The sequence below is a fragment of the Prinia subflava genome, chromosome 2 (genome assembly GCF_021018805.1).
Source record: "Prinia subflava isolate CZ2003 ecotype Zambia chromosome 2, Cam_Psub_1.2, whole genome shotgun sequence".
In the NCBI taxonomy this organism is placed as follows: Eukaryota; Metazoa; Chordata; class Aves; order Passeriformes; family Cisticolidae; genus Prinia; species Prinia subflava.
Genome location: NC_086248.1, coordinates 54,704,600 through 54,718,046, shown reverse-complemented (window position 1 = coordinate 54,718,046; position 13,447 = coordinate 54,704,600). Strand labels below are relative to the sequence as shown.

Below are 13,447 nucleotides of genomic sequence, written 5' to 3'. Positions count from 1 at the left end.
TGGTGAATTTCACACCTTTTTTCTTCTCTGTGTGGAAACCTGGGTGTTAATGGTACTGGAGCAGGTCGTGTTTTATAAGGAATGAGGCTGCCTCAGAACAGAGGGAAACCAGGGACGGGAGAGGAGGTGAGGAAAGGGATCCAAGGAAACTGCCACTTACAACAGGCATTAGCTGGATTATTTTGCACTATTTTTATTCAGAGCATGTAGACATATAATTTACTAAGTGCATTTTTTTGCTGTGAAAGGTTGGAGTTTTTTTTAGAGTTCAGCACAAAAAAAAAAAAAATCCCCTCTTTTTATTTCAGAGGGAAATTCAGCATTGCAACAACTGAAGATGGAAAGTTGGTCGGTTGAACAAGTCTGCAATTGGTTGAAACAGAGAAATTTAGGAGAACTAGTTCCTAAATTCCGTGGTAAGCATTTTTGTTGTTTAGGGGGGTGGTGGGGGTGTTTGTTTAGTATTTCTTGCTATGCATTTAATTGGCACTGCCTACCGTGTTTTGGTTTGGGGCATGTGTGTATATGTTAACTTCAGACTTTTGTAGACATTTATTAGGGTGAGAACTGACATAGATCTGATAGATCAACATAAGTGCACGGATTTGTTTCAAAGTCTGAGAAATCCTGGGGGATGAGATTAAGCCTGTCTGTAAATAGAGACACCTCAAATCAGAGCTGGCAGTTTAAAAGTCTTGACAGGGCCTATTTTATGTGGTATGAATCTTTTGAAATAATGCAAATGTAGTGTGTAAATGTTTTATGTCTGAGTATATAAACACTCTACAGAAGAGTGCACAAGGATCTGTTATGTGAACAACCTATTTCTTGTGTACTCTGTTAAAAAGCTTGATCTCCTTCATCAGCAAGTAACAGGCTCCTGTGGTTCAAGTAAGGCCTGACTTAAAGCATTAAAATAGTCACCTCACTGCTTCTGTGTGTTTTACGCTTGGCTTTTTGTCAGGGGAAGATATCTGGCCAGTGATTAGGACTCCTGGTACTGCTTGGGAAAGGATGGTGGCAGCTGAAGATGACTCAGTAGTACAAAGCATCCTTCCCTTTGACCCATCTTCCATCATCATGTTTTTAGGCATACAGAATGTAAATGTAACTCTAAAGTTATTTTACAGTGATTTTATCCCCTTCAATCTGCAGAAGAAGAAGTGAGTGGGGCAGCTCTTTTGGCTCTTAATGATCGTATGGTGCAGCAGCTGGTGAAGAAGATTGGGCACCAGGCAGTGCTGATGGACCTGATTAAAAAATACCAGCAACAGAAGAGTGGGCTGGAATCCCTTACATGTTGTTGTGAAACAGCTTCTCAAAAATTTCCAGAAGTAGTCAGTGGGTGAGTTTGCTCATGGCACAGCAAATATTAGTCTGAGTATACTTGTGTTCTTTTCATGGCATTTTAAAGCTGCCATTTACCAGCTCCAGCTGTACCTGTTTTTTTATATTTTGAGTATCTGTAACAAGTGTGAAATGTAAAATTAGATTCTTACCTTGGGGTTTTAAACAGGGCATCAACATTCCCGAACCACACCATTAATTAATTTAAACTTCTTTCATATCCAGTTGTAAGACCTGGTGCTTCATTTGGATGAAACACTGCCAAACTTTCATTATAGCTAAGATTTTCTCAGTTTACAATATTAAGCTTTTGAAGAACTTACTTACAAATGCTTGCAAGTCTAGGAGTAAAATAATGATTTAGCCAGAAATAGTATTTGTGTCACAGGTGTATTGAAAGTCAGTTTATTAAAGGAAACTCTGTATTTGGCCCAGATGTAAGCATTTAATAATCCCACAGTGGGATTATTGAAATTTATTGTGAAAGTAGATTTTTAGAAAACAGATTCTAGGGAGAGTATCTTCAATTATTGTGTTCTAACTTTTGGTTGAGCAGATTTTCTTTGGTTGGGGTTTCTTAGGGTAGGGAGGAGGGGGCAGAGTTTATGGGGTGTTTTCATTGGGGATATTTGAGTGAGGGGTTTGTTGATTCTCCCATCCTTTCCCTCCATTCTGATCTATTGTAAGTCTTGCAGGGTTATGTTTTTCTGAATGTCTTAGCTGAGGAAAGAAATCCTGACCTCTAAGTGATCCCTTGTAAACCCAAGAATCTTGGCTGATAGAGAAAGGCTTGCCATGGATGCAAAATGCATTTTTTTAAAGGACAGGACTCTAGCACTAAAGCTGCATTAGTCACAGTAGGATTAATCTCAGGATTAGAACTGCAGAGCATTTGTCTTCATCCAAAAGGAGTCCAAGTTACGCACTCTGAGGTGATTAACAGCCCAAACAAAAGCATGATAAACAGTGATAACTGAGTTACTTCCCAACAACTTGAGCTCATGAGCAGAACAAAACTGCCCATGTAGATACATTCTCTTGTCCTTGTGGAAGTATTTGTGAAAGTCCTTAGGTAAATGCTCCTGCACTGGAGAAAAGGGGATTGCAGGAAGAAGACTGAGTCACTGCATGTAAGATTTATGACAGGCCTGAAGTACGCAATCACAGCCAGTCTCAGTTCTCTGCACCAAGGGCCTGCCTATTTGTTTTATAGGGAGTTCCTTCTTTAGGGGAGGGTAGGGGTGCCTGCTGTGAAGAAGACTACTGTGTAGAGGTCCTGTACTTCCTCCAAAGTGTGGTGGATGGACCCTGATTTCAGCAGGGGATTCAGAAGAAAACATGTCCTTATGCTTAGGGCAGTTAGAATGTTGCTTTGGATATTTAGCTTTCGTCCCTGAATTTGTCAGGGGTGTTTGCACAGACTGTGTCTCAGGTTTGACTGTTTCCCATGTGCTTCTCAGCTCTTGCAGGTCAAACCATGCTGTCCCACAAAGAGCATGAAATTGCAGTAGTACGAGCGCAACAGTTTTGCTGTGAAGTTCTGCAGACTCCAAAAAACTTTAAATGCTTAAAATATCAAATATTAATGAATATAATTTACATTCTATCTTTCCCTAAACAGCCTCTTCCCTGGAAAATAAGGTGCTGGTATCCTTCTATTTACAGGGAAGTTGAGTAAATAAGCTGCTGTTTCTGAAATATTTTTTGTGTCATCAAGAATGACAGAATAAAATCCAAGCAAATTTAAGATGCATTCAGTCATGTATTTTAGGATGAGTAAAAAGTCAATATATTCTGTGCACTTTGGGGTATAAAATTATGGAAAAGCACCTATAGTGAAAAGAATATTTTGCTACAAAACTAAAAGTTGTATCCTTACATGCAGATAGCTATGACCCTCTTTTCTTAACATGCTTTTCTTAGTGATGTAGTTCAAAATTATTTTTGTCTGGTTGGTACATCTTGAACAAATTCCTGTAAATAATTTCTTTTGATCTAGTTCAAGGACTCGTGACTAAAGTGACATGTGTTTTGAACACATGTAAAATTCATAGTTCTGATAGTTCACAATATATGTGAACTCACATTTCCTCCATTGCTCAGTGATGTTAGATTGAATTGAGGAGAGAAACCATGATAAGGTCTGCAGCATCCACAGCTGGGTGCGTGGTCCCCCTGTGGTGCCAGGGAACAACAGTGAAAACTGAGTTTGCATGCTCCTAGCCTCTATCATGCAGTGCTTGGGCCCAGGTGAAAACCAACCATCTTTTCTGTTTTGCAGAACTATTTCTCAGTCAGGCCAGTTCTCAGAACTTGTTCACTCTGCCAGGACTGGTGACAGGGGGGAGAGGGCATTGCTCAGGGCAGGGAAGAAAGCATCATCATAGTCTCTTTCTGGGTCAGCTGAAGTCACTGTGGAGCTTCCAAGAGCTGTCAGCAGTATTTCCTGTTGTATTTCTTGTATAAATGCTGTCCCCAGTGCTTTTTGGTGTACCTCTGGCTGCCACCTCTTTATCCTGGTGTCCTTGGTTCATCCTCTGATTGCGTGTGAGCTGTGCTGACCTCTCCTCCCTGACAGAAAGAGAAACAAAGTCCTTGGCTGGACATGGAATTTAGAGTGCAATAGGTGAACACTTTGTGTGGAAGTAATGGATTTGTGAAAGGACACCGAATGTGGTTTACATCTCCAGCAGTTTGGATTAGGACACTGAAATAGTATCTTGTGTCTGTCACTGGTTCAGCAGAAGTAGAAACCGTGCTTATGTGTGCATGAGGAGCTCACACGTAGACATTACCAGGTAAATATTAAAATGCCTTCCATTTTCACAGTCAATTGTTTCTAAGAGCCACACAGAGAATATACTAAGGGTATGGGTTTTTTTGTTTCATTTCATTTAACTGCACAGCTGAAACGTATTGTTTCATGGAAAGGGAGAGCTCCCCTTATAAATATGGCAAACTTCAATGTCATTTCCAATAACAACATTTTGTGTGCTGAGTGCAATTGAGGCTGGAACAGTTTCTGGAGTTCAGATGTTCTGAAGAGATGAGGTTTAAGAAAAAAAAAATGGTTTATGATTGCCTTTAATTCTTGGCAGCATAACAGTATCCCTTATCTTAGCCCTGCCTTTCCCCAAGTATGGGGTAAAACTGCTCATGTTGGCTTCCACCAACACATCTACCAAAACAAGAAATAACAGGAATATGAAGAGGGAGAGAAGTAGACACAAAGGTTAAATGGAAAGCAGTGATTTGGACTAGCTCATAGCAGGGTGTTTTTGTTGCTAGTGATGAGCTAGAGCTGGAGCAAAGAGCCAGGAACAGCGGACTGTAAGACCAGGAAGCATTCGGAGATCTTCTAGAGTGGCTGGAGTAATGCAAAGCTAACTTGAAGCTGTTGACTTAACCTCCAGAAAAAACAACTTTTCAAGATTCTAGTTAAACAGAAGTGTATTGAAATGCTGTGTAATTAGCTCTTTCAGCCCACCCCTTTCATGTTGTAATGGTTAGTTTTTCCCAGAAATTAGAAAGTGACAGGCTATGAAGATGGAAATTACCCTGCAACTCTGAGAAGGCTGATCTTCTTGGATTTGTAACTGTGTAGTAATTAGAATATAAGCAGGCAGGACTTTCTGCATTTTTCCTTTTAATTTGTCAGAGTTTGATAATTGAACTGAGGGACTGATTAAGAGGCATGAGCATATAAAATCATTACATATTCGATATGTTAATTTTCCTCCTTTTCTGTTTCTGCCACTGGTGTTTTAGAACCCTAAACTTCCTCTTTTCTATAAGCTGCACAAGATCTGAGAGCGATTTCTGTTCTTTTTTGTTTCAGGGCTACTGACAGACAGAGGTTAAATTCTTCTGGTCCTGTGGAGCAGAAGAAATATCTGTGTTCAGCTGAAAATGAAAAAGGAATAATTGATCATAGAGTGCTAAAGCAAAAGTGAGTTTTTAATATATTCATTGAATTTTCTTTACCTTTTCAAATTACATAAACTATTCTTCTTGCTTCATTTCCACTTTACAAAAAGTGATCTTAATAACTGGAGGTGAGGTTCAGGTATTTCCATGTGTATTTAGAAAACAACAAGAACAGAAATTTATGAGGATTTGACTGAATGAAATAGCCTGATGGTGTGATTCTATCCTCAGTCCTTGCTCACTTTTTCATGTCACATCATGCAGAGGGCAAAATTCAGGTTTGTCTTTATTTATCTGATTTTTAAAAATAGTATTTTACAGATGTGTTTTCAACAGCAATCCGACAAATTAGTCATTACAGAGTGGAATATGGCTATTTAATAAATTGTGAGCTTGAGGCATCTTAAATATAGCACTTGGGAAGGTAGGCATGCTGATTCTATTTGCACGCTCATTTTCCTTGGTTATCAAAATAAGCCTGCCTAGAAACTGGAGGTAAGGCAATGGGATGGGTTTTGTTTTGTGAGTTTTTTGTTTGGTTGGGGTTTTTTGCCTACCAGTGATTTTCTTCTTTGAGATGGGCAGTCAGTGTTGAGAGTCCTGTTCCTCTTTGAAGATAATTATTTTCTTGTTTGCAAAGTTTTGTCTACTTTTCGTTATCCCCCTTTATTTCCACCTGCTACAACTTCTCCCCCTGCCATTCTTCCCCCCATTCATATCATATTGTAGATATGATTTAATGCTTTTGAAAGTCCTGGTACTTTTTTTTTAAAGAACATGCCAAAACCTCCAAAGACCCTGCCAGCATTGTTATCAAAGAAACAAACCCAAATCACTTGAACCCTTGGAATAAACCATTAATATGATCCTGCAATATTTAGCTTGTGTTTCTAAAGGATGCTTATTTTTAATTAATTTCCCTTGTGTTGTATAAAGAGTTTTAAATGGGCTATGTGATTCAAAGTAACCATTACACAATGTACAGTTTAAATTATTGGTATTTGGCCAGGATTATACTTATAGCTTCTGTATCCCCATTCATTTGTAGGTTGTAGGTTGATTTTTTGGTTTGGTTTTGAGTTTTTCTGGTGTTTATTTGTTTGTTTTAATTTGTCTGCAGTGTTGGGGTTTTGTGGTTTGTTTTTGGCTTTGGTTTTGTTTTCCCAGAAGATTCATGGAGCCACAGCTTCAATAATTGTATGGTTTTGCTGTAAGTGAATTAGTGGATGCTTTTATGGATTATTAATGCTAGTGAATTAGCTCCAAGCTTCTCTATGTTTTCAGTGTAGGTACGCCTAACAACTGTGTTAAATACACTCTTTTATATTACTAAATATTACCAAAATATCAGAGAAGATTGTTTAAACACAAAAATAAAGAATAAGTGGATGAAGCAATTGTATAATTCTTTTTCTTGTATTGAGATTGGTCATACATAAAACCAGATGAGGTTTGCAGGCTACTCCAATGGAATAATGCACTGCTAGCAAAGAAAGAAGTAAAAACAGTCAATCTTTTTGTTAATCTCCCAAGAAGATTAATCTTGAAGCAGTGCCTGTCTGTGAAGAAGTAAGACACAGAGGACAATTCAATAAATATATTTCCCATATTCCTGCTTTTCTGTACTGGAGTACTTGCAGTTTTATGGCTCCTGACAGCCTGGGGTTTATCTTGTTGCTAAGACAGAGGCTTTTATTATTAGTAAATACCTGATACTGCTGTGGAAAACCAGCCTTTTATTGGTTGGTTTATATGTTCTGTCTGCCTTTCCTCAACATGTTTGCTTAGCAAAATGACGTCCCTAATGTATCCCTTTTCCACTGTTTCCACTATGATGGTCCAGCTGTTTCCCCTCAAGAGTGATGTCCTGGTACGTGTTTATTTGTACATTTATTTTTTTCTATAAAAACATGTTCTGTAGCTCTTGAGTGCTGTGTAACAGATTTACTTTCTGAATGCCTTGGAGTAATTTGCTCAGAGCACAAGCAGGATAACACATCTTCCAGCCAGCCTCAACAAGTTTGAACTTCCTTGTTTGCTGTGAGTTTGGAAGATGTGGTCAGCGCTCAGCTAAACCTGGGCCTGCTAAGTGTTCACACACCAATAAAGCTATTGACAGAATATTGGTCCTGGTGCTTGCATACATTTGAGCTGATAGCAAGGACAACGAACTGTAAGATTTCCATTTACCCTTACCTTCACAAATTTGGCATCTGTCTCCAGGATGGCCTGTGTGGGCCATTCATTTCCTCAGTAGAGGAAATGTCTTTAACCAGGCCAGTCCCACATTTGTTTTGGTCAGGCTACAGCAACTGCCCTGACTGCTGGGTAGCTGCATCTGAAGCGTCTTTAATTATGACATATCATTCTGCTAATGATCTTTGGAGAGCTCCTTCCTTTTCCTCCTCTACAAGCTATACATCAGTATAGTTGGTCTGTTTGATGTCTTTTATCAGAAATAAAATTATGCTTGTGCTTAAAAAAAAAAAAAGAAAAGAAAATTTTAAAAGGAAAAGAGGAAAAGAGCAGCTAGCCTGAAAAATTCTCACCTAGTAAATTGCTTCAAATTATTTGCTTCATTTACACAAGCAGGCAAATATGACTTTTATATAACATACACACAAATGTAGCTATAAGGCTACAGTGAAAACACAGCAAGACTGTGCCTTTTAATGTATAGCTTAAGAGTTTCTTAGTTTCTAAGCAAAAACCTTATTCTTGATATCATCAGAATTATTTCTGGTATATATGATTTTTTTTTTTTCAGTTAGCTCATAAGGACATGAAAAACAGACTTTAAAAAACCATGCTAAGTCTTTGATAGTGGTCAACAGTAGGAGAGAAGTACTGCCTGTCTATTTTTTTGGAAGTACAGATGTCAGATGCTTTGTTTGATTTTACCTTTGGTATAACGTACCAGAAAAACAATTTCATTTTTGTAATTTCTGATCATTTCACTTCAATTGTTATTGTATGTTCACAAAACCTGTCTTATCTGTGAGTTTTAGTTTGGTTTGTTCAGGGCTTGGGGGAGATGCTTTAAATTTAGATTTTTAATTCATGTGGATGCAAGATTTTCTGCCACCTTTTTTTTGTTTTAAATCAGCATTTTATGTCTCTGTCATTGCAGTACGATATTTAAGGACACTAACCTAAAAGACCTTGAAGACTCGTAATAATAGCTACTGTCTGTGCTTGTTGTCTCCATGTTTTGAAAGTCAAGACAGCTGGACTAATGGTTTTGGAGCCCTTCAGGTCATTGCAGCTGAATTTGTTGACATGGTGCTGTGAGTCTTCCACAGAAGTCTGCAGGAAAAAAGAAATAAATTGCTATGTCTTTTCTCTTCCACACCAGAAATGAGCAAGTCTTATAAATGACTTGCAGAAGACACTAATTGCATTGCCTTATTAAGGTCTAGCAAAGTCATAACAGCAAAACAAAAAAAAATCCAAAAACCCATAAAAATCTTTGAATACAGTATAACATAACTTATAGGGGTGAATATGAATAAACCCTGTTTCTTTTAAATGGCCTGATTTAGCTGGCAATTTTGTCAGTCAGATTCCCTAAGGAGCATTTTTTTCTTCTCCTCTCTGTAACCCACAGCTGCTGCCGTTGCATGAGGTGAAAGTGCAAAGCCTTCCCTTATGTGATGCAGTTCCTCAGACTGTCAAAAAATCTGGGCTCCTCCTGGAAGAAGGTTGTGGCTGCATCTCACAAACTTTTTTGGAAGCAGGCCAATTTTGTCTGTAACTTCGTGCTCACACTGAACATGATGTTTTCTGTAGAAAGGGTACTGGAGGGGAAGCTGAAGTGGGAGCTGCTCTGGGAGACGGGCAGCTTTGGCACATCTCACAGCTCCCACGTCCCAGCCCTGCTGCAGTAAACACTGCTGTGGGTAAGGCCTTTCTCAGTCCAGAGGATACTTGCCCTTATGTTTAGTGGGAACTAAAAAAATATAAGACATCATCAAGCACTAGGTGGATTGCAAATCCCAGGCTTTAGGGAATAACTGGGAAACCTTGTATTTGTGCTCAAAAGTTGGAAAGAACAATGAAGCACTAAAAGAGAATGGCATGAGGATCTTTCTGGCACAGTCATCACAATTGTGAATAGAAAAATAGAGCCCTTTTTATCAGACTATTGAGAGGAAGAAAGGTTCTATTTGATATTTCGTCTTCTGTCATAATTTTTTCCTTTTGATGGAAATAGCCATTGCAACCTTAAATGTTGTCATAAAGTCAAAGGATATTATATACATGTTAGGGAAATGGAACTTTTTTTTACAGCTGAAGACTTCTCCTTTCTTTCACATCTGTAAAATCCTTGTTGTCTACTCTGTTTCTCCCTTGGATTTGTTGACATGGGCTTTCTTCCAGACTACAAACCTTCAGACCGGAGTCTCTTGCTGATGTGTGATGTAGACATGTGTAAGGTTAGACCTTCATTTGTAAATAATGGGAATCTATTGAGACTTCACCCATGTGTTGAGTTTTATGTGGATATACCAAAAAGGGGAACAACCCTTTTTGGTATATCCACATAAAACTTCTTAACTGCCCTGTCCTCTGACTAAAGGGGATCTGAGCTGATACAAGATATAGCAGTGGGTGCCTGACTCAAGGACTTTAGCAGACAAAAATAAAAGCCAGTTGCACACAACCCATTTATGTGTGTGCTCAGTTGGCCTTTAAATCACATTTTCCCCTAAATGAACTAAAGAGATGCAGAAAACTGATCCTTCTTACCAGTATGTTCAAGAAGCTAACAACAAAGTCTTATTATGATCTAGTATTTGATCTTATTTCTAGGTCTCTGTGGCACTTTACAGAGCTATCTGGATTGAGTTTCTGTATTGGTACAAGGTTATTTTACTGACTTGTTGCAGCTAATTCAGGTAGCTCTGTGTGTCTGTGTGATGTTGCATGGGACACTGAATTTGAGAGATGATACTGTGTTAACTCTCCACTCTTCTCTCCAGTGTCATCTAAAACCGTCTCTGAATGGTCTGTGTGACACTGCAGTTGTGCAACTCTTTGTCTTTTTGGCAGAAAAAAAGGTATTCCCTTGGATTAGGGATGCCAGGGGTTATATAATTCAAATAGATGGGTCTTTGGGGGTTCATTGTGAGATTTTTTGGTGTTTGTTTTTTTGGTTGGTTGGTTTGTTGTGAGATATTTTTCCATCTGAAGTAGACAAACGGCTCCTCCCAAAATAACACTATTTTATAGCTTCATGTCTCAGTAAACATGCTGTGCATGAGCAGAGTAAGGCTACAATGGAGACAAAGAAGGACATAGCTGTGTGAGACAGGACTGTGACTGAGCACAGTAAAGTGGCAATCTACAAAAGCTGAGTGGTAAAAGCTCTGAATAATTTTCTCCTTGCTGAGGAGGTGCTTCTTAGGAGGCGGTTCCGTACTGCAGTTAGGCATAGAGAGACCAGCTTGCTTCTTCTGAATTGGTGTTTGTTTCACCTCATGAGAAGCTGTTTCGGGGACTTAAACGGTGAGAAAACTAAATGGAAAGAATAATTAAGAACTTTGGCACTGTAGCTCCTTGTAACTTACTGCAGGATTCCTAGTACCAGTAAGAAAGGGGTGTAAGTGACATATGACAGTGGAGAAAGAGGGACACTGAAATTTTGCCTGAGCTAACCATTGGATTGATTCAGCTGTAGAATCAAAAGTTTCAAGAACTAAGAGACAAGAAAAGTTGTAACTTGAGATTTTGAGATTTTTTTTTTTGCACTTTCCAGATTTTGATCTAATTTCTGCCTCAGGTTAGCTAGAAGAGATATGGCTAGAAACAGGCTACATATATTTGTACCTAAATCTCAAAACTGTATGTGCACTGGGATTTATGTATAGAGCCAAAACCTTCCTTGATTGTGGAGAAGAGCATTAGAGCTGAACTGAACTGTTCTTTTAGTTAAACAAGTTTGCATGTGAGCATTTCTGAGGATAAGGTTTATGTGCAGTGGTGTCTCTTTTCAAACAAGCTTGTATTTCATTGTGAAATATTACAGCATGTGTTTAACATGACTTCCCAACAGTGATGAGTCCAGCTGAAACTAGTAAAATATTTAATCTCATGCACTGTAGAGAACAGAGGAATTTTTAGATCTTGTTTGGAGAGCAAGGTTATTCTGTGTTAGGTAAGGTAAATGAAGATAAATGAAATTTGGAGTATTTTTGTTGCTGTGGCAAGTGTGAAGGGACTGGTGGAAGGGAGAATTGCCTTGATTCCCTGATTATTAGCCATCCCAACTGCAAGAACATTTTATTTTCTCAGGTGACTGAATGTAATCCAGTGTGCCCAAATGGAACCTGCTATAAACCCTGCCACTTTTTGAAATGGCTTTTCAGCTTCAGTGGTATTACCAACAAAAGGAATTTCAGTGCTGCTCAGATGAAAAGTACTGTAAATTTTAAACTTTGGTCCACTTTAGAGCTATTTTAAATGGTAGGATGTTGAAAACATTATGTAGTAACTTGCAGCCTGTGTGCTGCATCACTTTGATCAGTAAAACTCATGAAGGTACAGAATGAAAACTTGAAGGCTACAGAGGTGCTCGCTGATGCTGCATTGAGCATCTGCGCTTTTTTTTTGCATAGGAGGAATTTCCAAGTGATTTCAGAATCTAAGTAGGGTTTTATTTTCCTATTTGTATATTCATTTGTCACCAAAAGAGGACCTGAATGTGTCTATGTAGATATGCTGTCACTTCCTGCACAACTTTGCCTTCTTTAGAGACTGAAAAGTACTAACAGACCTTCACTACACTTTGCATCTACTGGTAACCATCTGTATCCCATGAAATCTGGTGAGCTTGGAAAGACAGACAGCAGCCCTGATCATTTTGTGACTGTTTTGCATGGGGAAATGGTAGTGCTGTGAGTATTTCTACTGATGTCTGGAGCAGAATCCAGTACTGAAACTACATAATTTTTTTCCTCAGTCCTGCCATTCATGGTAGGACTGGGGTTGGTGCAGTTGTATCAGGGTTACAGTGTTTTTGATAGCCCACATGATATGTTAAAAGATGCCAAGGTGGTGTGGCAGCATAACCACATCAGAAAGGTTGAAAATTATAGGCCAACCTACTCAGTAAGTGATTGAGGCCGTAACTGGCTGTTGGGACTCACTTTTCCCTGTGTTCTTTCAGAATTTGGGATTAGGCAGCCAGTGGTGATAACTTGCCTCAAGTTCACCCCAGCTGGAGTGTGACCTCTGTAAATAGTGGTCATGGTGATCTTGTGAAAGGAGTTGCTGGGCTGGGTCTGCTTTGTTTCCAGTTGTGAGCTGATGATAATTGCCTTCATCCCTTCCTTACCTTCCCCTAGGGGAGGACAGCCTTAACTAATGTCACACATAGTATTTTATTCAATTATGATGTTTGTCTTACTAGAGAGGAAACATATTATAAATGAAGACAGATAAAGGTGTTTTGCAACAGTAGCAAGCTCCCACTGACTTCTGCTCTTCTTTCTGCTTTCAGTTAGGAATCACCTCCTACTGTCTGCTGGTTATAACATTCTACATTTGATATCTAGTTTTTAACTCTGTGTGTATTGATTGCTGCTTTTGTAGGTATTCTTTATGCAGAAACAAAGACAGCAGGCATTGAATTTCTATAGCAATAACTTTCCCTTGTGTTGAGTTTTTCCATGTATTTCTTTCTCCTTCCTGCCTGCATTTCTGTAGCAGAAAGAGGTGATGGTGATGATACAATCTTTTCTTTTACAGAAAAAACCCAAAATCATTTTTTGCAAGACACAAGATGTTGCAGTGGACAAGTTCTTATGCTTTGCCAGACTTCCCTTACGATGTTAAGTGCATATTAGCAGAAAAAAAATGCCCCGATCACAGTATGAGAATAAAGATTATTGAATTTTTACAAGCAGACATGACAAAATACTTAGAAGGATCACTGTAAGTAAGCACCATTAAATTGATTTGGGGGCATTACCTGTTGTCTGTAGATGTAAATTTTCAAATGGATATAAAGCTGTTCTCTAATATATTTGCTTAAATAAAGGAGGCTCAGGGCCTGAAACCTACTGAAACCTACTGAAAGATGTCATGCAAGCCTTTAAGCTGTGCCCTTTGTTATTTGGAGGGCAATTGATTGCCTGAGAAATAGTCAGAAATAGCTTAATGTTTTTCAGTA

General features: G+C 38.7%; 1 protein-coding gene across 1 annotated transcript in view; it reads left to right on the top strand.

Annotated features, from left to right (window-relative positions):
• The first annotated feature begins 315 nt into the window (after positions 1-315).
• The window catches only part of SAMD3 (sterile alpha motif domain containing 3), a 31,605-nt gene continuing 18,473 nt past the window's right edge, over positions 316-13,447 (top strand). The window contains exons 1-4 of the mRNA XM_063389994.1: positions 316-416; positions 1,156-1,345; positions 5,186-5,296; positions 13,024-13,209. Of these exons, the coding sequence (XP_063246064.1) occupies positions 338-416; positions 1,156-1,345; positions 5,186-5,296; positions 13,024-13,209 (566 nt within the window). The 5' untranslated portion in view covers positions 316-337. The remainder of the gene's footprint in view (positions 417-1,155; positions 1,346-5,185; positions 5,297-13,023; positions 13,210-13,447) is intronic.